Below are 24,331 nucleotides of genomic sequence, written 5' to 3' on the forward strand. Positions count from 1 at the left end.
GAGAGTACATAGTTATTCCTTTTAAACCTTATTGGTTTCTATAGTGCAGCATTGTACCTAATTATTCCCATTATACTTTAAAAACTACACGTAAGAGCCCCCAGAAAGTTCCTTTCACATAAAATTTCTAAAGTGTGAATGAAGATAAGAGTACAATTACATTCAAAGTATCAGAACATAGATGTCTTAAGTCCACATGTGTGTGACTTAGAAGACTATGACACACCGGAAATAAGTTACTTCTTACAAATTCCAACTCAAAGTCAAATCCCATCTGGTTTCCAATAGACTTAACATGCTGAAGCCATAAGAGTTTAAATATCAAATGTCTGAAACTTTGGAAAAACTTAGTGGAATACTTGTGGAATTGTGTATTGCCTCTGAATCTCAATTTTCTTTATTAACAATTCTGTGGCTAGAGAAAGATGAAGGAATGAGTCATTAACAGCTAAGAATTTAACTTTTGACTCTACAGAACATTTTCAATAAAACGTTCATAATTTTTTTTAAAACACTTTTATATAGGCATCTTGTCTGATTCTAAACACTCTAAACAGAAGCTATATGCATACTGTCAATTCTGGGTACAGTATTATAGGAAATGCAGTAACATATTCCTTAGTTTGTTTACCTTTGAAAGCCACTTACTCTAGTGGTTATGCTCAGTACCAATTAGAGATAAGGAGTTTAGAAGAGTTACTGGTTAAATAATAAGCACTTTAAACACTACAGCAATATTACATGTTATCTCTGCAGAGTCAAAAATACATTTCTATAACTACAACACCGAAAAGCCATTCCTGTGCTAGTGTGCGAGTAATCACGGGAGCTGTCAATAAATTATCAGCAAAACGATCTGGCCTGTCTGACTGAGTGCCGCTGTTTTCTTAGCGCATACTTCAAAGAGCATGCATGGTACATAGATGAATGCACGCACGCACACGCACACACACACACACACACACACACACACACACACACACACACACACACACACACACACACACACACACACACACACACAATGCTGTTCCTGTATAAACTTTACAAAGCACAGAGTCAACGTTGTTCCACCTGTTGTGTACTTTAGGAAAGCCCAATGGATTAACCAAATCTGATAAAAATCTTATGCTCAAGTTTCTGCAGTCTGTTAAAAACTTTCATCAAATGCCAGTATTTGATGTGTGTGCACGGACAAAATAAAACAACGCAATAACAAAAACGAGAGAGAGAGAGAAGAAAAAGTACAACCATAAATTGGAATTCTCATAAAACGAGATAACCCCAAATGCCCTGGGCTCCAAAATTAGATGTAAAAAAAAAATTCTTAACTTGTCCAACAAACACCTCTACTTTTATTTGTGCAGGGGTGGATTTCGCTGCAGGCCAGCAATTACATCACCAGCCATTTGTGGTGCAGTTTTATCAGTCAGGTATTGCTCAGCCAACTCTTTGAAGAGCCCGCTGTGGGCCTTTGATCTGAGAGCACTCTGTGGCCTCCCAGCCCGGCCGATCCTATCAGCTCAGGCGGCACATTTGTTCTCAACCAAGAAACAGATTAAATGGCCACCTCTCTCTCAGGTCTGACTGGTTATGGGTATTTTGGTAAAAGGAGAGGGAAGGGCCTCAGTGGAGGCAGTAAATCACCTACTGCAAAAGTGTGAATAATACCACATAAATAGACAAGGTGTTGAAAGTCATCTCAATTCAACATGGGTCTGCCTGAGTCGGAACTTGTGTAATTTATAAGTAAACTGCTGTTCAAAAATTTGGGGTCACTTGCTCATTCTTTATTATATTATTTATTTCACATTTTAGAGTAATAGTAAAGTTATCAAATCTATGGAATAACAGAAATGGAACTATGGGTGTAATGTTGTAACTAAAATAGTCTTCTCTAGTTTTTTAGTGTTTCGCCTTCCATTCAGCTGATTAAAACACAATGTGTGATTGCGGAATGGGATTCATGAGGAAGGATTACATCAAGATGAAGACTGGAACGCAGGTGCAAAAAACTTCTTAAGCAAATGTGTGTCATTAACTGTTAACTCATTTTGTGTCGGCACAGCCATTAACCAGGAAAAAAAATGGCACTCCATGTCAAAAAGGTTGCCAACCCCTGGTTTAAACTGATAAAGAAAAAAAAACATGTGAACGTGATCGGCCGATACCGAGAGTTCAGGTATCGGAATCAGATCAGACGAGTAAGTGGTATGGGTGCATCCCTATTCAGACAATAATGGTTTGTGAAATACCCCAGCTTTTCAATATTAGGTGCATTGTTGTCGAAAATTGCCAAACAATAAAAAAGTCTGTTCAACTGCAATTTAAACCTCCAAAGAGTAGATTCAAATCAAGTAGTGACGAATCTAGGTTTTTCACCTAAAAAAAAGAATTCCTTAAAAGGAGACCTATTATTCCCCTTTTTACAAGATGTAATATAAGTCTCAGTTGTCCCCAGAATGTGTCTGAAGTTTCAGCTCAAAATACCCCACTGATCATTTATTATGCCATGTTGAAAATTACTCTTTTTGGGTGGAATCAAAAACACGCTGTTTTCGTGTGTCTCTTTAAATGCAAACGAGCTGCTGTTCCCCACCCCCTTTAGCTGCATTAGCCGCGGAATCAGCCAACAAGCACATTTGGAAAGGCAATTTTCAACCTTCACAAAATATTTAGGATATGAAGGATATTAAGCTGGAAAATGAATAGGAATGGATCCGTGCTTGAGAGTAAAAATTTTGAAAATCCTGCTTTATATTGACACTCATACACAAAGCAGTCCGGTATAAAATTATTCGCACAAACACACACAAATTTTTTATGTTTTGGGGCACATTTCCTACAAACACAAAACTTGTCCACTACGTCTTTAGTGGCTCTGATGCCGGGAGTACATGAACATTGTTATGTTCACTTTTACAGCCAACAACAGAACACTTATGACGCTTACAAAGCTGAGACATTATTCCTCCCACTGTATCTGCTCCAGTGTGGAAAAAAATGGTGGACTGTGTGTAGATCACTCAGGGGAGGATCTATGATAATCGGGTGGAGTCCGTCACCAGTCGTGGGCAAGGCCTGCTCCAACGTGAAACCCATTCATTTTGACATGTTTTCGATTAATAGAAATATAAGAAAGAGGAGTGGGTGGACTTTTTACATTGTAGGGTGGTTGTGTAAACACACTGCTGACTCACATCTATGTACAAACTATCGATGTATAAAAGTGAATTTTGCATAATAGGTTCCCTATAAAGGGAATCCTGGAATTCCAGTAGAGTTAAATATACCTCCTATAAAGGACAGACTAGTTGGGTAACACCAGATTTATAAAGCAAAGACAACTCTACCGCTTGAACCGGACAACCTAATCTTTTAAAACTGGAAGCCACTAAGCCGAAGGGATGAGCGTGTACCTCATTGTCTCACAAGAGACAGTTATCAGGCATCGTGGTCTATTTCAGAAGGCACGAAGCAATGCCTCATGTGAGACGTATCTATTTGTCTATAACAAAATGAACACCTGGTAACCATGGGAGACAACATGGGACCAATTATCCAGAAGCCATTTGCAGTGAACAAAGGAGCAAGAACAACTGATGATCCATCACAGGAGGAAAATAAAAAGGGAAGATGTGTTAAAATAGCATGTAGAGACGCAATTAGGTACATTTATCAGACAACTGGGTTATCATTTGCAGTTTAGAGCAGAACTAGGGCAGGATTCACGTAAATTCAAGAACAAAGTATGTATCAATGTTCCAAAGCACAATATATTATAAGAGATAAGAAAATTACCGTCTTTTCAGGTATGCTAAATATTCTTAACTTTAAGAATACATTTATTTTTTATTTCTATATTTTTGCTTCTCATTTTCTAACTTAATGTTTGGTGAATTTGGCCCCAGGTCTGTACTTCCCTAAACCAGGTGGGTTTTTCTTTAGGTCTTTCCAGGTACAGTATACAGCACATAATACTATGAATTTTGAAAGTTTGTAAATACTTCATAACTTTGTAAAGTTCTAAGGTTATGAAAACAGAATAGGCAAAGGTAGGGATCAGCACTTGTTATAAACAATGTGTAGTATTCCTGGGTAAATCTTATATCTTATGCAATTCTCTGGTGATGTGTACTGAGGTATACTTTGAACCCGGCGTTCTTCAACCCACGAAGAAGGCACCACAAATGATAAGCAGAGATGTAGGGTTACAACTTCATGACTTGGTAAATACTAGTATTGAAGAGGTATGAAATGAACTTTTCTATTAAGGGGCTTTCTAAGGGCTTTTATCCCCCTAAACATATAAAATGGCTTTGTGTCATCCTTTGATGTCACATACTTCAATAGAATCAATTATTCCAATTTGAATAATGAGATACTGTAGGCTGTTACCAATAAAATCAACATCAACTAAAAATAGCTACATTTCTCAATTACTCTATTAATCACTAGGCCTACCTCTAGTTTTATTCAGATGGAATGCTTTTTAAACTATATATATATATATATATCAGGGCTCGAAATTAAGCAGTCATGTGCCTGTTTATAAACAGAAGCAATAGTTTAATCACGTTGCTCGCTTGTAGAGACTCGGTATAACGTCATGTGCATGTCAAATGTGCATATGCGAGAGAGAGTGACCCAGTATCATTGATTACTTGCACTTATTCTAATATTACGATAGAAAGACAAAATTATTGATTTGATTTGTACATCTGTGTGGTTTTTTTTACAAATTGTAAACTACTGTCCCGATCAATCGGCCGCCGTTCAAAATCGGATGATATTCATCTTACATCTGTGATCGGAAATCGACCGATCGTGCCTAGATTTAGGGCCGATCTTTTTTCAGCATGCAGGCAATCACACATACACTGCTCCTCTAATGAATGATTGCTTTCTCAGCCTTTGAAGCATGACAGAATGGCCTATGGCGCGGAGTTGTTGGCAATTCCAAGCATTCACGGATTTAAACTTTCAGACATGATGTAATTAAGATGAATATACTGTTTTATTTTTGTTTGTTTTTTAAATGTGTAGGAATATTATTTTAACCATTTTCTAGCGTCGTTTCGGTAGTTATTCTGACTCGTTGCACAGTGAACAGGAAGAGGATATTAAGGTTTACAAACAAATTAAACAACAAATAAAACATGCAAATTCATGATACATGATGTGAGTTGTGACAATAAGACATTGTGTTGAGTGATAGAGACTGTTTAAGCGATCAAGAGCGCTTTTAGCTTTACGCTTTTAACATGAGCGCTCTCTGTGTCAATCAAAGACGTGCACTCTTCAGGTGCTCTCAATATCTCATCAGTCACTCATCCCAATATAAATCAAATTAATATTGGTCACAATACCACTAATAATAAATATAACTGTTTAAACTTCAATAACAACACTGCGTCTTCATGCATTTGCTTAATAATTAGTGATTTGTGTTGCAGCAAAACTCAAAGACAGTAAACGGACCATAGATATTAATGATTTCTCTCTGGAGCAGTTTTAGAGCTCGTTATGAATATATTGGTCTTATTTTTGAATGCATCTCTGCAGTGTGAGATGCTTTCATGGTTTTTAATGGTTGTCAGTATGTCACAATGGCATTTTGATATTGACAACAGAACTATTAATAACGGTTTCATTATTGTTGAACTTGGGCCTGTTCAAGTGTAACTGTTTACGCCACTTTTAAGCGCAATTGCGAAATTTTGAATTTGTTTTTATAGAGTTAATTTTTTGTTGTGACTATTCAAGTCAAGCTGTTTACACCATTTGTAAGTGTATGTAAGATTTCTATTCATCTTTACAGAACTCAGTGGATTTGTGATTTATTTTTGTACCTGAATATTAAAGTTAAAATAAGCTATTACACCATTCTAAGTAGAAGTTGATTTTATATATGAGTTTTATAAAAATGCTAGCTGCACTAAGTTAAATGCATTAAGCTGAAGACATCGTTTAGGTACTTTGTTTACTTATTACTTTATTTGTAAACAAACAAAAAAAAAAAAACAGTCTGCAGCTCTATTATCTAGGCAAATACAAGTATCGGATCAGGACTCGGTATCGGCAGATATTTAAATATCGGATCGGGAGCCAAAAAAAGCTGATCGGGACATCCCTAACTGTACATGCTAACATGAAAAAAAACGTGCAGGATTTTCCCGCGTTATGAGCTTGAGGGAATGATTACAAATGTGTGCAATACTGGTAATTCCGCACTGAAATTCATGCCCTGGCATACTATGGCCACACATTCAGAATGTAAAAATGACAAATGACACATTATCTTCTGCATATATATTACTTTAAATCATCATCAAGTGGTTAAAACCTCTTTTTCTGATCTCATGTGAACTCTACTCAAAGAATGAGGCATGAAGTCATTGATAACACATTTTAATGTCACATTACTTAAGAATGTACTGAAATGTTTGCTGCCGAAATGCTAATTCAGATTTTCAGCCAAAAGAGATAAGTCCAAAATCTTGTCAGAAATTTTGAAAAGAAACTGTTAATTTAAAATCCGGTAACAGAAACATTCATATGGAGAAAAAGCATTGCTTATGTTGAACATTAAAGTCCACATCCCCAGAAGTGAAGTGTTCGCTCTCTTGGTCATTAGCACATTAATGGTTACGGTCAAGCTCCAATATGACATTAAAGAAGCATAAAAGCACCATTAAAGTAGCGCATCGGACTCGTGTATTATGTTCAAAGTCTCTGGAAACCATACAAAAGTTTTATGAATTGCAAAGGATTCATTTAATATTATTAAATTAATAAGTAAATACATTGTCTGCATGCGCAGTGCACTTATGTGAATGGGCACTTCTCTGTTGTTGACACTCATAGCAGCAGCACATGCACAAACGGAATATCCTTAAAAACTAAAAAACAGAATTGTTATTATTGTATAATATAACATTATTATTATTATTATTATTATTATTATTAAATTACAATAATAATAATAATAATGTGATAAATCTGTCAATTAAAATGAACATTAGAGATCCAATAAAGAATCCAGTCCACATACAATGTGTCGAAAAACAATGCGCCAATAGAACTGGCTTCATGTTCACTGTATATTTTACTGGAATTACTGCTATATTTGCTACTGCATTATCCAGTATAGCAGTTTGTATTAAAGGTTTTCTTACTAGGCTACACATTTGTTTTTATGTAATTCTCCTCTGGCTACTGAATTTTATATTTGAAGTGTGTAGTTATAGAAAAAGTGGTTTTGGTGCATCCCTAATAATAACAACATGTTATTATTAACCCAGTTGTCTGATAAATGTTATTCCAAACAAAGTCTAACTTAAAATAATAATTTTCAGTTTCGGTCCAGTGTGACCAGAACTTTCAGTTTCAGACAAGAATTTTCATTTCGGTGCTAGTTTTGCATGCAGTCTTGTACGTCTTCATAATTAAATGCTCCTCTAAACACCTCCCCAGGGGCGTTGTCAGTGTCTGAATATTCGCAAACAGTATACCGTTGCCGACTGCACACTTCTTTCTGACTCTTAGCGAAGAACTTAGCCGTGAGTATACTGGGGCCTTAAGACTTGATACTTGGATCTGACAAGAACTTGATTCCTTTTCTGAGAGACCTCCACTACAAAAGGGCATAATGGCCCTGATGAGCACAGAGGGAAAGGAAACATATGAGCAAGCGCTAAGAGATGTTGAGACGGGGCTGGGGGCAACAGAGCAAGAAAGACAGAGGAGGAAGGAAGGCTAGTGTCACTCAGAGACAGGGAATGACAGAGTGTCTAATAGCGTGACAGACAACGATAAGCACAAGGACACCACATACAGAGAGAAACAGTTGGACACTGACTGAGGGGAAAGACTGAAAAAAATAAGAGATTGAAAGAAACAATGGGCCTGCAATTCGAACTTCAGCCGTTCGTCAGCACATTCCTGAATGACAACAAAGCATGCCTGAGCCCCTGTGTGAGCCCGGAGCATTGTCATTCCTCTGCCCCCACTGCTGTTTTTCAGAGAGGGAGAGACTAAATGAAGTGAATTGATGCATATCAGTCATACGATTGTGTCAGTCTTTTATTCTGACATCGATAACAGCTTATTTATTGGACTGGGCTCTTCAAAGTAGTCTGTACTCCTGAGTGGGAATCAGGGACATATTATATCTAGGGCTGTCAATCGATTAACATTTTTAATCAAATTAATTACATGGTGTCCCGATTAATTAATCGCGATTAATCACATATACAAATATTTGCTGAGAAAGCCCCTCATATAACAATAATTCAATATATAATGATTATACATATTTATATCAATATATAATTATACATTGTTAAATTTGTAAAAAAAAAAATATATATATATATATATATATATATATATATATATATAATAAAAATATTCAGATAATTAAAATGCATTACATTCTTGTAGCAGAAGAGTTCATCATTGATAAAACAATATAAAAAGCGGCTTTAGAATACAATGTATTGTTTACTACCATATTATTGATCATAAGTCAATCATTGGCATACAGTTCACAACAATCCATTTCACAAGTGAATTTGTCAATCAGTTGGAGATTTATTATGAGGGCTTGTTTAAGAGCCCGTCAATCTACACCTGCATCAGACATGCTTGTGTAGCGTCTCGTGTGCGTCGCATCATAAACATAAAATGTTTAGGTCACTGTTTCAAGTTAAATATAGTTTAATACTCAATCTTTAAACACATCTTGAGATCCCTTAGTTCGCATTTACGCTCCTTGAACGCAAGAATGTAACGCATGTTTGTGTTGTTCTGCCTACTGAAGTGTTTTCTTCACTGTATAAACTGTGCGTTGCTCATACAGCTGAAATTTCACTTACTGCCCTCTGGAGTAAACAGGTGGTACTACAAGCTTGCATTTCTCAGGCATTTTCCTTATTATGGTGCGATTAATTGCGTTAATTTTTTAACACACAATTAATCGCACTGAATTAACGCATTACATCAACAGCCCTAATTATATCATACTGTTATTTGCATTGAAATACAATCATTTGGCGATTCGGTATAGTGTATTGCTAACTTTTACTAACTTGTTTCTCATGCATCTTCATTGGCCTTCGGTACGGTTTCCCATGGGTGCACAACACAACCAAATTAGCAAAACAACTAAAAGCCAAAAACACTATGGCAATAAGCCACAACACAACGACAATAAGTTACAACACAATGGATTTAAGAAACAACACTATAGATTTAAGCCATAGCACAATGGAAATAAGATTACACAACAAAATTAAGCCGCAGCACAACAAAATGACCTAAAAATATTTTTTAAACACAGTATTTTATGTTGTGGGGTAGTCTGACTCAATGCATGCAAGATCAAGATTCTGCTCAGAAGATGCAGAGAAATGCTCGACCAACTACAAGTTACTCACAACAGAATTTCCTCGGTCAATGCATAATGGGTTTCCATCATGGAAATTTTAACAAAAAAAGACTCCATGTATGCTAAAATTATCACTTTAAAATTTATTTGATTTTATAGTGCTGTCAAAATGCACTTATTTCCTATTAAGGAAACATAACAAAACAATATGTAACAATAATGCTTTATTCAAATTTTTCAAAACAAAGCCTTTCACAGTATAAAGATAGCAATGCACTGAAATAGCACCAATTTAAGTAACATTAAACATGTCGCAAAGTATAAGTGGGTGGTTGACTAGTTGAAAGAACTATGCAACATCAATGCAATGCGCATTAAAATCTCAAACTCTTATTCTCCACAGACAGTGGCTATTTGCTTTGCTACAACAATCTTGAAGCCGCATTCATGATTTGCATCATCATTAGCAAAAATATTAATATTAAAAATGTATCAAAAAAATATTAATTCATGGAGTTAAGAGTATCAGTACAGTACTGTAAAGTAAAATACTGGTAATACTTTGAAATATCACAATAATTATTTCACGTGCAAGCAGGTCCTTGGAACAGAGTTTCTTAAGATGTAACCATAGCAACTGAAATGGTGAGCTGTGATGATGAGCCAATCAATCTGTGTTGTCAGGCATCATCAGGATTGCACTTGCCTTCAAGTGAACATCAAGTCCTTGTGAATGAGCTTTGATGGGCAGATCAATTGGGATTCGAGGAGAGAGTGGAGTGATCATTCATGCCTTTGCTGGAACCAAGAATTGAAAAGTCTCTTCAAAGAACACAATAAGAGAATTCGAATGTATACCATTCTTTTGTGAGCTGGACAAAATACAGCCAGCGGCACGTTCCTACTGTCTGAATTTTCTATTTATATCTGCCTAAACTATTTGTCCCTTAAGAAAACAAACTAAATATTTTCAAGTGCATCAGAGTGAGGAAGACAGCGGTGAAAGAAGAAGAAAAGAGACAAAAAAGTTTAATCTTTTCTACTCCAACAGAGGAAAAAGGGAAAAACAGCCTCAAATTACTTTGGCAATGCAATGAAAGGTCGACGGGTTAGCGGTTTGCGTAGATAGGTCTTAAAATACAGCTGCCACCACAAAACCAATAAATGGAAAAGTAGTCATGCAGCACTTTTAACCTTTTAAACCCATGATTGTTGAATTTTGCTACTGTTGCTGTGGACAGGGAGGGGCACAGTGTTTTCGTGTACCCAAGGTCTCGTGGAGGCCCTTTCTTGGACTCCCATGGTTTCAGTCTGTGGGAAAAGCATACTGAATCTGTAGGGCAAACCAAGCTCAAATTATAGTCCTAATTTAAGCGCACAACTATAGAAAGCTTTGAGGACCCGCTCTGATTCAATCACGCCAAGGATCATGGGCTGACATTTGAGTTCCTAATTTAAAACAAAAAAATAAATGTTCCCAAATTACAGTTTATGCAGCTATATGTCAGGCCTTCATTTCTTACACAGGAAATAGGGAAAGTCACTTCATGGTCAATTAAGCAAATCAGAAAAAAAATTAAATCGAGGACTGAGGCCATAATAATACAAATTAGTGACATGTTTATGCTTAAAAGTGATGAGCTGGGTCAACAACAATCTTCCAGTCCTCTGTTCTCAGGACCTTGACATGAGAAATCTGACTTTTCTCTGTAATGAAGCAATGACATATGGTCACTTTCATGGTTCAGTGCCGCTCTTGAAATCTTGATTGAAAAAAATCAAAGTCAGATGTGCTAAGCATTTGAAACAAAGGAAACAATAACTTGCAGTATGAAAAAAGAAAAGGATGGCTATGTTTAGAATGAAATATTAGCTTGCTACTTAGCCTACTACGTACTATTGCATCCCCTTTAGTAAGCTGCTGGCGCCCCCCTTTATATGGTGCCCCCATGCGTTGCATACATTGAATATATGTTTTTTTCGCCTACGCATCTAGGTATTCTATGCAGAATATTTGCATACTGTGCACATACTAGGCTACATATATTTCAGCAATAGTAATAGTAGTATATAATACATATACTGTATACATAAGCAATATTTAAGTATGTTAGCATGCTATTCCAAAAAATAGCACATTATTACATACAAATGCTTTGGGTACAGCTAAACTGCACAGCTGCAAGAAGGATACGCTTAAACACCTGTTACTGTGTGTGGCATGGGGGCGTGGTCATTTGTCTGTCTGTGGGAGAGAGAAAGCAGTAAGGCTCGTCACCTGGGCTCTAATTACTCTAACACTTGTCTTTCATTATAGTGATGGTGGAGGGAGACCCGATAAGGCACACCAGGGCATCAGAGTGTGAGAGGGAATGGCAAGGGACTAATATCTGAAGGACTGGCAGCGATAGAAAAAGACTAACTTATAGTTCCATGAGCCTTCTTTGAGTTGGCTACTGAGAGCCGTATTTTCCATTTTACCTGTTTGTGTGTGGAGGAAATAAATAAAAGCATCAACTGTTCGCTGTCTCCTGACTCCTCCATTGTCCATGAACTAAGATCCTTTACAGTGTACATCTCTCATCTCCATCTCTCTGGATTTCCATCTGGCATATACAGGTATTTTATTTGCCATGTGAATCAGTACATTTTATTAAAAAAATAAAAAACACTTGTTCTCTCACAGAACAAGCTGCTGGATGACAAATCAAACAGGCTTCAAAAGTGGACACTCCACCAATACTACTCTGCTATCACTGAGGCGAAAGCTGAATCCAAATCATCCGTCCTGATTTTGCTGGACCTTTCTACAGCCTTCGACACCATCAGTCAACCATCAGATCTTACTCTCCACCCTCTCTTCACTGGGCATCACAGGAACTGTGCTTGACTGGTTTAATTCCTATCTCTCAGGTAGGTCCTTCATGGTAGCCTGGAGAGGTGAGGTGTCCAAGCCACATCAGCTACTTACTGGGGTACACCTCAGGGTTCGATGCTTGGGCAACTTCTCTTCTCTATATACATAACATCACTGGGACCCATCATTTGGCACATGGTTTCTCTTACCACTGCTACGCTGATGACATGCAACTCTACTTGTCTTTCCAGCCCAACACCACCAGTGACTGCGCAAATCTCTACCTGGATGAAAGAACACCACCTGTAACTTAACCCAGCCAAGACTAAACTCCTTGTCTTTCCAGCCAACCCTCCTTTTGAACAAAACATCACCATACAGCTGGCAACAACAGTAATGCCTTACAAATCGGTCAGAAATCTAGGGGTAACCATCAATAACAAACTACATTTCACAGACCACATCTCAAAGACCACAAGATCACGTAGATTTACACTCTACAATATCAGGAAGATAAGACCTTCCTTTCTGAACTTGCCACAAAACTTCTTGTTCAGTCGCTTGTCATAACTAGACTGGACTACTGTAACGCTCTCATTGCAGGCCTCCCTGCATGTGCAATTGGACCCCTGCAAATGATCCAGAATGCAGCAGCATGTCTGGTCATTAATGAACCAAAGAGAGTTCATTATATATATATAAAAATATAAAATGTACATATGATCTGTTTTCAGTATACTTATTATGTAGCAAGTTTAATTTGTTAACATTGCATTGAAATTACAATGCATAATAATGTCAACACTATTTTGTCAACACTAAACTGTTGAGCATTGACTTGAACTCTTAAAGTGATAGTTCATCCCAAAAAATGTACATTTAAGTCACAATTGACTTCCACTGAATGAAAAAAGATGCAGTGACAGTGAATGGTGAATGACATTCTGCCTAAAATCTCCTTTTGCATTCCTCAGAAGAGAGAAATTCAAATGTATTAAGTATTAATAACAGAAATTTCATTTTTGGGTGAACTGCCTTTTTGTTGAAGTTATCTGCCAAGAACCACAGCATAAATGCAAGTCAGCACATGACTGCAACATGCCTTGCTGGGAAGTAAGAGAATGAAGGCCAAAATGTAGGCTACATACTTTAAAAATCATTCCATTTTAATTGAGAAAAGTAGCCCCCGGGGACATTGTTGTAAAATTTCATGTTTTGGTATTACAAATTTTGTTTAGAACTGCATTGATTATTACTTCTTAAAATGTATATTTTCCTGGTGTACCAAGTTAGAAGGTTTTCATGTATAATATGTGTTACAGCATAAGCAGAGTGAGAATTTCTTTCATATGAAAGCAAAATGGAAGTCATATCTGAAATACAAATCAAAATCAAATAGTTTCTAAATGGAACTGAGAGCTGGCGAATCGGAACTGAATCAAATGGGAAAATCTTTATCAATACCCAGCTCTAACAGTGGGCATGGAGCATTCACTCATATCACAAAGAAAAATATTTCTGACTCAAACAACATGCAGGACAGAGTCTATTTAAATAGCCAACATATTTCTATTTTACTCCAACGTTCCTCAGTTGCGACATACAGGTGTCTTTAAGTAGTTCAGGCCAAAATAAAATTTCTATCATCAATGTTAGCCTCATTCGCTAAGAATGTATGAAGAAAAAAAAAAAAAAAAAAAAAAGGAAAATAACTTGTGAACTGAGACTAATATTCTGTCAAACATCTCGTTAAATTAAGTTCCATGGAAGAAAGAGTCAAATGGGTTTGAAACAACATGAGGTTGAGTAAATGAAAAAATGTACATTTTGAGAATCCATTCATTTAATGGAGGAAGTGCAATCTTACTTTCCCACATACAATCTTAATGACAACAGTGTCGTAAATCACCAGACTGAAACGCTGAAGTTCCAGTGAAGAAGGTTGACTGATAAGGCAAGTCATCCATCATAGGTATTTTAGGTCAGTCATCTGAAGACACTGGAGTACTGCCTAAAAGAATGCGGAGACACCATAATTCTAAAGCCACCATGACAACATGTCATCACCTGTACTCCCAGAGTTTACACAGATCATTTAATATCACGTCTGTTTATATAAGGGACTTTCAGTGGTAGTTCTCTTAGTTGATGATGCTGGTCGAGATAAATCTAAAGTCTAGTGCCAAACAGAGAGCCGTTGGTGTGAAAAATGCTCATTATCTCCCTGAGAAATGGAAGTGGGTACTATATATACACCAACTGTCAACATTAAAGAGATAGTTCACCCACAAATTTCAATTCTCTCATCATTTACTCAACATCATGCCATCTAAGATGTGTATGACTTCCTTTCTTCTGCAAAACACAATGAAGATTTTTAGAAGAATATTTCCACTTTCTAGGTCCATACAATGCAAGTGAAAGGTGGTCAGGCTTTTGAAGCACCAAAAAGGAGATAAAGTCAGCATAAATGTAATCCATACAACTCCAGTGATTTAATCAATGCTTTCTGAAGCGATCCAGTTGGTTTAAAGAACGGACAAAAATATAACTTATTTTTAAAATCGTGAGCATCATATCGTACAATATGATACGTTATTTTTCTTTACACCCCTAGCCAATACATTTGAGCACTATATTCCCAGAGTTAAATGTAGTAATAAGTCAGGCCTCAGTATATTAATCAAGTTATGATAACCGCCAAATCAGCTCTACACTTGTGCCAAAAACAGCTTTGTCCATTCACTGGCAAAAGTAGCATATCAGCTTAAATGTTCTGACCTAGCGTAACCTTTCAGCCTTCAACAACAAACATTAAGTAAACAGTATATGAGCTTTAATTCTGGTGATAAATTAATGAGCTAGAAAAGCAAAAAAGTGCAAGTCTAGAGTCTCTACTGGAAACATTGATGTAGTAACAAAACTCTATATTTAAAACACCATCAGTAAGGTATTTCAAAACGAAAAGCCGCAACTACAGTAAGTAACAATTATTTAAAGAGACACTGATTTCATGCTATTATGAGAAAAATGTAGTCAATTAAGTCTCTCGCCAAGAAAAGTCACTTTGCTTCCTCCCCCTTAAGGTAGAATATGTGGCAAATTAATTTAATTTGTTTGCTTTGGACCTCATGGTACTCTAGACTTTCCTTTTGACTCCAGGGATGTACCAGGGCATAGTATTGTGTAGTAGCACCACGATAATTAGACATAATATCCCAACCTTCTTCAATCTGAAAACCACAAACACATCATCACATAAGATAGTATAAATAGATAGCCTAGTTTTGAACATTCAAATGAAACAATTGCTTATCATTGTTCAATTCATTACGGTCAAACAAATTTATGACGAGGAGGAGGGCGTGGCCATGAGGGTGCACGGCCTGCGTCGAGTCACCTATTTAGCCTGTAGGGGGGGATAAAGACGAGCTGGGTGTGCCAGTTCGAGAGAGCGTGAGACACATGCGGCCGCTGTGTGTGTGCGTCTATGTGTTTTATGTTTGTTTTAAGTTTTTTATGACATTAAAGTTAAGTTGACTGTTCCCACCTTCTCCTTGCCCATTCTGAACCCGTTACACTGGTGCCGAATCCCGGGAAGGAGGAGGGATGCGCTCTCGTAGAGTCTTCCTCATTGCCGGGAGTCAGAGGAACTGCTGCCATTCGCCAGGAAGGGGAGGAGCCATTCCGTCCGCCAGGGATCAAAGGACTCGCTGTCGTCTGCCAGAGAAAGGAGGAGTGGCTGATGACCAGGTGATGGCATGTCTGGGGACAGGCTAGCAAGTTTTTCCTCTCTCTATCCTCTCCCTCCCCTCATCTCTCCCAGGGCTCCAAAGTGGTGGTGAAGTCCTGCCGGACAGCCAGAAGGGCAAAACCTCCCCTCCAGGAAGGGAGGGTGTATGTCATGCCAGAGGTTTCCCCCGGCCTGAATCGGGTGGTGGAGGAGTGTGAGGAGGAGGAGGGCGTGGCTGGCGCTGAGTCACTTTGTGTGTGTTTTATGTTAAGTTCTTTTATGTCATTAAAGTTATGTTGACTGTTCTGCCCATTCCTGCCTCCTCCTTGCCCATCCTGAAACCGTTAAACAAATATTTGCAACAAATAAAAAAAAATTTGTCTCACAATTAAAATTTACAGCCTTCTTATTCAATCACATTTACAACAGGGTTCCCACCCTTTCTGACCAATTAATTTACATGATTCTTACATGATTCACTGACAAATGAGACATGACTTTGTCATGCACTGAAAAACATTTCTGTAATTTAAACTGTAAAAGAATGTAAAAATGCTACATTAAAAAAAGTGTTAATTGTTAATATATTTAACAAGACAAAACATGTAATTTTACAGTAAACTATTGTTTTGAAGAAGTAGAAAGAATGAGTATAAGAGTAACCGCTAAATTAAGAGAAAACATTTCTATTTTGTGTAACAAAAGAATACCGTAATTTCCGGACTATTGAGCGCACCTGAATATAAGCCGCACCCACTGATTTTTAAATAAAATATTATTTTGAACATAAATAAGCCGCACCTGTCTATAAGCCGCAGGTGCCTACCGGTACATTGAAACAAATGAACTTTACACAGGCTTTAACGAAACACGGCTTGTAACAAAAATAAATACGCTTTAACGAAACACGGTGAGCAGCGGGGGCGTGGTCAAGCGCCCGTCCGGGAGAGAAAAGCGGTAAGGGCGCTTACACCTGAGCTAAATTATGTCTAACACCGGTGTCTAATTTCAGTAAGCATGGGGAGAGCGGCATAAAAAGGCAGCAGCCACAGAGCTGAGAGAGTGACACACGTCAGTCTAGTGTTGGCGCATAGAAGAATTGAGAAACTTTATAAAATTGATTGTAAACATTGCTGTGGCCATTAAAAGCCTTACCTGGAACGTCAAGTGCCCTGCTGAAAACTGTCACACTGGTGCCCGTGTGACAGTTTTCCCAAGAAGGACATGTGAACAGGGCACTTGAAATTAGACACCGGTGTTAGACATAATTTAGCGCAGGTGTAAGCACCCTTACAGCTTTTCTCTCCCGGACGGGCGCTTGACCACGCCCCCGCTGCCACACACGGCTTGTAATAAAACATTTGCAGTAAACAGTAGCCTACCAAGAAAGTCATTGGTCACTATCTTCCTTGTCCTGTGCACTGCAACCACTGAAGTCATCTCCTTCGGTGTCAGAGTTGAATAGCCTCAGATTTAGTTGTCTTTTTGCACTGAGTCAATTCCTCACGCTGCTGTTTCCAACGTCTTATCATCGACTCATTAAGACCAAGCTCCCGTGCAGCAGCTCTATTTCCTTTTCCAACAGCCAGATCAATCGCCTTCAACTTGAAAGCAGCATCATATGCGTTTCTCCATGTCTTTGCCATGGTGAGGGTGACAAAATTACTACCGTAATCAGAATGATGGGAAGTTTGAGCTTCGATTTAATCTAAACAGTAAACAAAAAAAGTTGTTTTGACCTTAACCCGTTCGGCAATTTCATTGGTCTAATGAAAGCTTCACGCCAAAAAACTGAGCACGTCACAGAATGTTTTTTTTTATTTTATTTTTTTTATAAAATTTGAAAGCGGGAAAAATCCATATATTAGCTGCGTCATTGTATAAGCCGCGAGGTTCAAAGCGTGGGAAAAAAGTTGCGGCTTATAGTCCGGAAATTACGGTACATGTTTTTACGGTAAACTATTGTTAAAATTACGGTGTAAAACAATAATCATTTTTATTCTAATAGTTATGTTTCTTCTTATTTTAAATATCAGTTATGTATATTGGGGTGTTCAGTGTTTTTAACATCCAGTACCAATCTTACATTTTCATCTTTTCATTTTAATCTAAATCATCCGATGCTGATCATTTCACTTCTTATCAGCAGCTCTGTCAAAACTGCTTTCTGCTCAAAGTTAACTGAATTTTACTGTTGGTAATACCATAGTTGTTGCCTAGTCTCTGCTGTCAAAAGTATGGTTGGTTGGTCGGTCGGTCGGTTGGTTGAATAATTTAATAAACACAACATAATCCATTTTACTCTTTACTCCATGCCTTAAAAACAAGTAGGCTTACACAAACTATTCTCTACTGCAGTGGTTTGCAAACTTTTTTAAACTGCGGCACCCCTTTATAGAGGTTTTCCTCAAAGGCACCCCAACCACTAAATAAATAAACAAACAAACAAACAAACATGCGATTGAAAATACTCCTTTATTTAAAAAGTTGAATATTGATATAAATATTAACAAATTACTTTATGTGGAGCAATGTTTAGGAGAAACACTTGAAGGCGACATTATTTTAAAGTAATAATTCAAAAGCTAGAAATAAAATAGAGTAATAAAATAGAGAGCGGAGTATAAAAACTGCTATAAGTGTTTTAGGAACAGCAGCAATTAATCATTTCAAATTGTGATATTAAAACATTAAAAAAGTAATTCAATGAAATATAAATCAACTTAAATTTTGGGGTTTGTTGGGTTTAAATCTTTGAAGTTATCCAGCCAAGTGAATGCTTTTCCCTTTTTCTTGTCATTATTGATGTTTGATTAATAGGTCTACTAAAGCACGTCTATTAGGCTGCATTTCCACATCCCACAGATCGGATATTTAGATGTATATGCATTTTGTCCTGTCAGCATCACATAATATATTAATGGCTTACATTAATATCTCTTCAAGATGGCACAGATTGTTGTCCCATCTCATAATTCATTAACATCCGTGTTTACATTCATATCAAGTCAAGAAGTGCATCTAAATGTTCAAGCGCTCAGCTTTGCTCAGTACGAGAAACGAGCGCTCTATAGAGCAGTTCAGACATGACATCAATTTGTAGGGAAACCCGGAAGTCTAATTCGCCATGGGTTCCCTCTGGATTTTCCTATGGGGTTTTATAATGGAGTTTTTGAACTGTGGCAAACATTATTTGACAATATGTGGACATTTTGTTCTTCAACATAAATTCCATACTTTTATACCTCAAACTTGAATTTTGAAGCAGGCATACATTTTTTTATTTTATTTTTTAAGCATGTAATTCAGTACTGCTTCAAAATTCAAGTTTGAGGTATAAAAGTGTATAATTTATGTTGTAGAATAAATCTTCCACATATCAACAAGTAATGTTTACCACAGACCTAATTGTTCTCAAAAGCCCCATTATAAAAACCCATAGGAAAATCCCAAATGAACCCATGGCGAATTCTCTTCCGGGTTTTTGGACTACAAGCTGAACAGCTTTATAAACAGCATGTGCACATTCACATGAGAACGTTTAAAAAGTTGCCGAACAGCGCGTGGGTACAGAACTGAATCGGTACTCTGTCCTGCTGGTACTTTTAACAGGTGGCTATTAAAATATTAAATTGAGCAGAAATTTAGCAGCCCCCTAGCCAGTCCTGGCACCAAGTTTGGGAACCACTGCTCTACTGTATATAAGATAGTCCTAAAGAAAGAGGCTAAATGTCAAACTGAATTTGAACTGATAACCAATTGGTTAAAGTGAAAGTTTTGGTTAGTTTGTCACCATTCCATTTCATATTTTTATTTTTTTATATTTCATTAAACAATGCATTTTAGTATAATAACTAAAAATGTTATATACTTTTTTTATATGTACGTTCCATTTAATTTTGTTGAATGTTGTTAATATTAGTTCTGCTTTCACTTGTTGCCACTGGGAGGGTAATAAGGGTGACACGCTCTCTAGTGAGGGAAACAAATTGCAGGAGAATGGAGGAAGAGCGCATGTTTCTGGTCTCAACAGGTGCTACTGTTAATGCTGTTTACCAAGCAATCATTTAATAACGATGTTCGAATTATACCCCATTTTGTATTCTGCATTATGATACCTGTGAGTGGAGGAGACTGAGATGCTAATACTGCAGATGATAATAAAAACTGCTTCACGCAGGTACGCCAGTTTAGTGTAAATATTACACTTAGCGCATGCAAGTAAATGGAACCAAACTCTGAGCACTTCTGTTACTCCAAGCATGAGATGAAGTTGTGGAGCATAGAACCACTCAGAAAACACTGTAATAATGCTCTAACATAATACAGACTGGACAGAGCAGTGTAAATAAACTTTGAAGCGAGCAGAATATTTATTAATTTAATTCAATCTCAGCATTTTGCAATTTAATAATGGCACGAGGTAATATTGCAATTTTATTTTGATTAATTGTGCAGCCCTAATGCAGATCACTTTAGATGTCTGCCAAAATGAATTTCTGTAAATGTAAAAACATCACCCAAATACTACAAACTGCATGTTATAACATTACTGAGAAGTAAATATTACTGAATGTATCCAATCTGTACACTTACATTTGCAGTTATAATCGAGCTATAGCGGGTTTTTGCATAGTCGAGCTACAGTCTTCATCTGTCTGTCCAAGTATACATGACACATAATCGAATATATCAAGAGAGGATATCAACTCTGTTTTTTGCAGCGAGCACACATGGCCAATGCCAATTGTGGTCCGTTTAACATGTATACTGTATATGTTGAATGAAGCTGAGCTACAAGAGCATTATCTAGGACTGTTAAACCATTTACAATTATTGTTTTCGTCCAACTGAAATCAAACATTTAAAGAGCATGTAAACATACTGAATGATGCATGGCCGAGTGCAGAAAATGAGAGAGGACAAACAGTGAAGCAAAAGATCTAAAACATCCTGCCCATGATGATTATAGTGTTTGCAGGAATCCATCACAAACCCAACAGGAACACTAACTTGGCCTCTGTGACAAAAGTGATGTTAAACTATGTTTGAAACTATGGCAAACCTCAAAGTCTTCTCAACGTAAAGCTGAGGTCCGCCAATCTCAGCATGATTTGAAGGCAGAGCCAAATGGCCCAAGCTAAATGCATGTATATGGCCAGTCTAAATATCGAAACCACTAGCCTAACTCTCTCATTTCTCCCCCATACAGAGAACGCAATCTCCACAGCCATCACTGAAAAATTATGATCACCACTTGCCATTTTGAAGAATGTGATACTTTTTAATCCTATACATGGAAACATTCTAACATTAGGCTACTAAGTAGGCCTACACAATCATAAACACATGCTAGCAAATGTTGTAGGATGGACACACAGGCACGGCAGACCTGAAATGAAAAAAAGAGACTATATTTTTTCTTCACTAAAACCACAGAGCTGGATGTAAAAGAAATGTTGGGAGGTATAGAAATAGTAGAAATCTGTGAAAAATGTGCTTTAGGACAACAACAAAAATTCACTGCTGCATGGCTAATCAGCCAGAGTATATTCTGTTCCATTGCATTTCAGTACATTTAGTCAAGCAATTTAAAACAAAATACATTTTTGGATAGACAAAAAGGTCAAGCATTTACATTCACTATGGGAAAACTAAAGCCCCTGCCAATCTCCTATGCGTACTACATGCAGCATGCATGCATAATGCATTTGCTTTGATCAGCAGGAGATCATTGCATCCCTTATTACAGGCAAGTAACCAGACTCACATAGTGTTAACTTCTGCCAAAAGTGTTAAACTCTAAGCAAGTGTTTGAGAGGCAGGTTATTCCTTCTGGCATGGCATTCAATAATGTCCGCCTCTGATGCTGGTTCTGTTTTCACAAGAGGAGGGGGGTGAATTACAAACTTTCAACAAATCATGATGATGGACGCTCTTTAGAAGCATTGCAAAAGTCTCCTTAGAAAATACCAAGCTGTTTGTGTACAGTATGAAGAACAAAATCAAACATGGAGGTGTGGAGCTTCTTAAACACTTGAATGACCTACTGTCACAAGTCCCTTTGGAGTTATCATTCAAGCAGAGTGACCATTTGGGCCAATTCATATGTCTCATCAGCCTCAAAAAAATGTCTGCAATGCACATTTTAAGTGATATGCATGAGGTCTTCCTCATGAATATGCAATAGAATATTAATAGGCATTCCATAATCATAGAAAAAAACTTTAAAGGGCATGGCCTGTTTACTATATGCAGAAATAGTAAAGAAGCCTAATTATTAATATGTGTGACCTTTGACATGTCTCATAGCTCTCATTTGTGACACAAAGCTTACACTCTGCTTATTATCCTCGGTTGCATGATTACAACGTAAGACCACTTGTGCACGTTGTGCATCAACTTTCAGCAAGTATTTTTGCATGTTTGGGCATCGGAGGTTTTGCGAGACAAGAGGCCATTTTGCGACCGCATAGTTCTTGGGGCTTGTACCATCCTCACGTAGTAAGTGCAACCCCACACCCCCTTCAAAAGGAAAGAGTTACGGAGATAGAACGAACCCCACAGAAATTAAGTTATAGCGTAAACTCCCAATACAGGTGAACTGTATTGAGAAGGTAGAGAAGGTAACGTACTTGCACGATCTCGCCCTCGGCGCTGATAGTGGCTCCGGCTTTGGAGAAGCGTCCCTGCAAACCTGTCGTGTAAGTAGTATAATCACCATTTGGGCTCGACTCAAAAAGCACAACTTCCACAAAGGCAGTATCCTTGGCTAGGACGCTTCCCAAGACCCAAAACAACACCAAGACCACCGAATCAGCACCACGAGCGAACGGACTCCTCGGTGAAAATATCATCTTGCCGGCTGGATAAGCGCCGATCCGAACATAATTACCAAGTGTCTTCAAAAAAAGTATCGATTCAGAAATCAGATTTGAGAGAGCGAGAGCTCCCTCGCGAAAAAAATACAACCACCAACAACAAAAATAAACCGCAAAGAATGATGCGAAATTAGAATTCTAATCATTAAAAACAAAAGTTTGTCCTTCAAATGAATGTCGTGGCTTATTTCACCATTGCAGCCTGGACTATCGCATTGCTCGCGCGCTCGCTTGTGCTTCGCTGGGTGCTCGCGCTCTCACTACAAAACGGATCTCCTTTGATCTGGGAACACGTGATTCCTTAATTTTTTTTTTCTCACAAAGGGTTAACTCCACCCACCGATATTCCTTAACCCTTGTGAGTCAATAAAAAAAAAGTTACTCGGAGGTCCACAGAGGACAAAAATGTCAGAGCCAAAAAACGGTCATAATAATATTATATACTAATATTATTTTCCACTTTCAATTAGTACAATTTTAGTGATCATAACTACACAATATTCGTTCATTTTCAGGATTTTAACCCTTTAAATGCCAGTTTGTTTATATAATGCCACTGTTGTTTTTAATGACAAAAAGAACAAAAGAGGAATTATATTCCAAATACTAAATGCTAAGGGGAAAATGTTTTATTATTATTATTATTGTTATTATTATTATTATTATTATTATTATTATCACAGTCTGGGATGTCAATGACTAGCAACAACACTGATATTTATGCATTATTATTTTTTGTGCAGTGTCAGATTTTTATTTCACACTCAGTACATTAGAGTACAAAAATCTTATATATTTCAATTATTTTCCACTTTCACTGACATATTTAACCAACTTTAGTCATAACTACCAAATATTCATTCATTTTCAGGACTTTAACCCTTTAAATGACAGTTTGTTTACATTATGTCACTGTTGTTTTTTTTTACTCACACACACGCGCACACACACACACACACATATTTCTCAATCATACAAAACACACTCTGACATCTATACAACAGACCAACACAATTGCAGCTGCATCATTTATTCAATTGGCCTGCAGTGCTCTATAATACAACAAACAGAAAATAGGAAAAAGCATGTAGTTGCTCCATAAGCTAATCATGAGACAAATGGCGCCATCTGGTGGGAAATATAAAAAAATACATTTTGAAGCCAGTGCTCTGGAATGAAAGAACAATATCATAGAATACATCATTGTATGCTTTAATGGCATTTAGATTAAATATAGTTTTAACAGGTTTCAATGGGGACATTTAGTCCTTAAGGTCCTGGGTGTAACTCGTTTGTGAAAACAGTGTATAATAGATGTATTATTGGAACTGAGGTTGAAATATCAAAATTCCCCCCAATTATTACATTTATTAACACAGCTAAAATGATCGAAAAAACTCAAATGAAAAAGACAAACATGTCCGGAAGGCCTTAACAGTAAGGCGATATACCAAAGCTTTGCAAATCGA

The 24,331-nt window shown here is 37.2% G+C and overlaps 1 protein-coding gene across 1 annotated transcript in view; it reads right to left on the reverse strand.

The window, feature by feature from the left end:
• The window catches only part of LOC127632345 (E3 ubiquitin-protein ligase znrf3-like), a 104,824-nt gene extending 81,716 nt beyond the window's left edge, over positions 1 to 23,108 (reverse strand). The window contains exon 1 of the mRNA XM_052110891.1: positions 22,617 to 23,108. Within this exon, the coding sequence (XP_051966851.1) occupies positions 22,617 to 22,838 (222 nt within the window). The 5' untranslated portion in view covers positions 22,839 to 23,108. The remainder of the gene's footprint in view (positions 1 to 22,616) is intronic.
• Positions 23,109 to 24,331: the final 1,223 nt, after the last annotated feature.

Source organism: Xyrauchen texanus, chromosome 3, assembly GCF_025860055.1.
Source record: "Xyrauchen texanus isolate HMW12.3.18 chromosome 3, RBS_HiC_50CHRs, whole genome shotgun sequence".
Lineage (NCBI taxonomy): Eukaryota > Metazoa > Chordata > Actinopteri > Cypriniformes > Catostomidae > Xyrauchen > Xyrauchen texanus.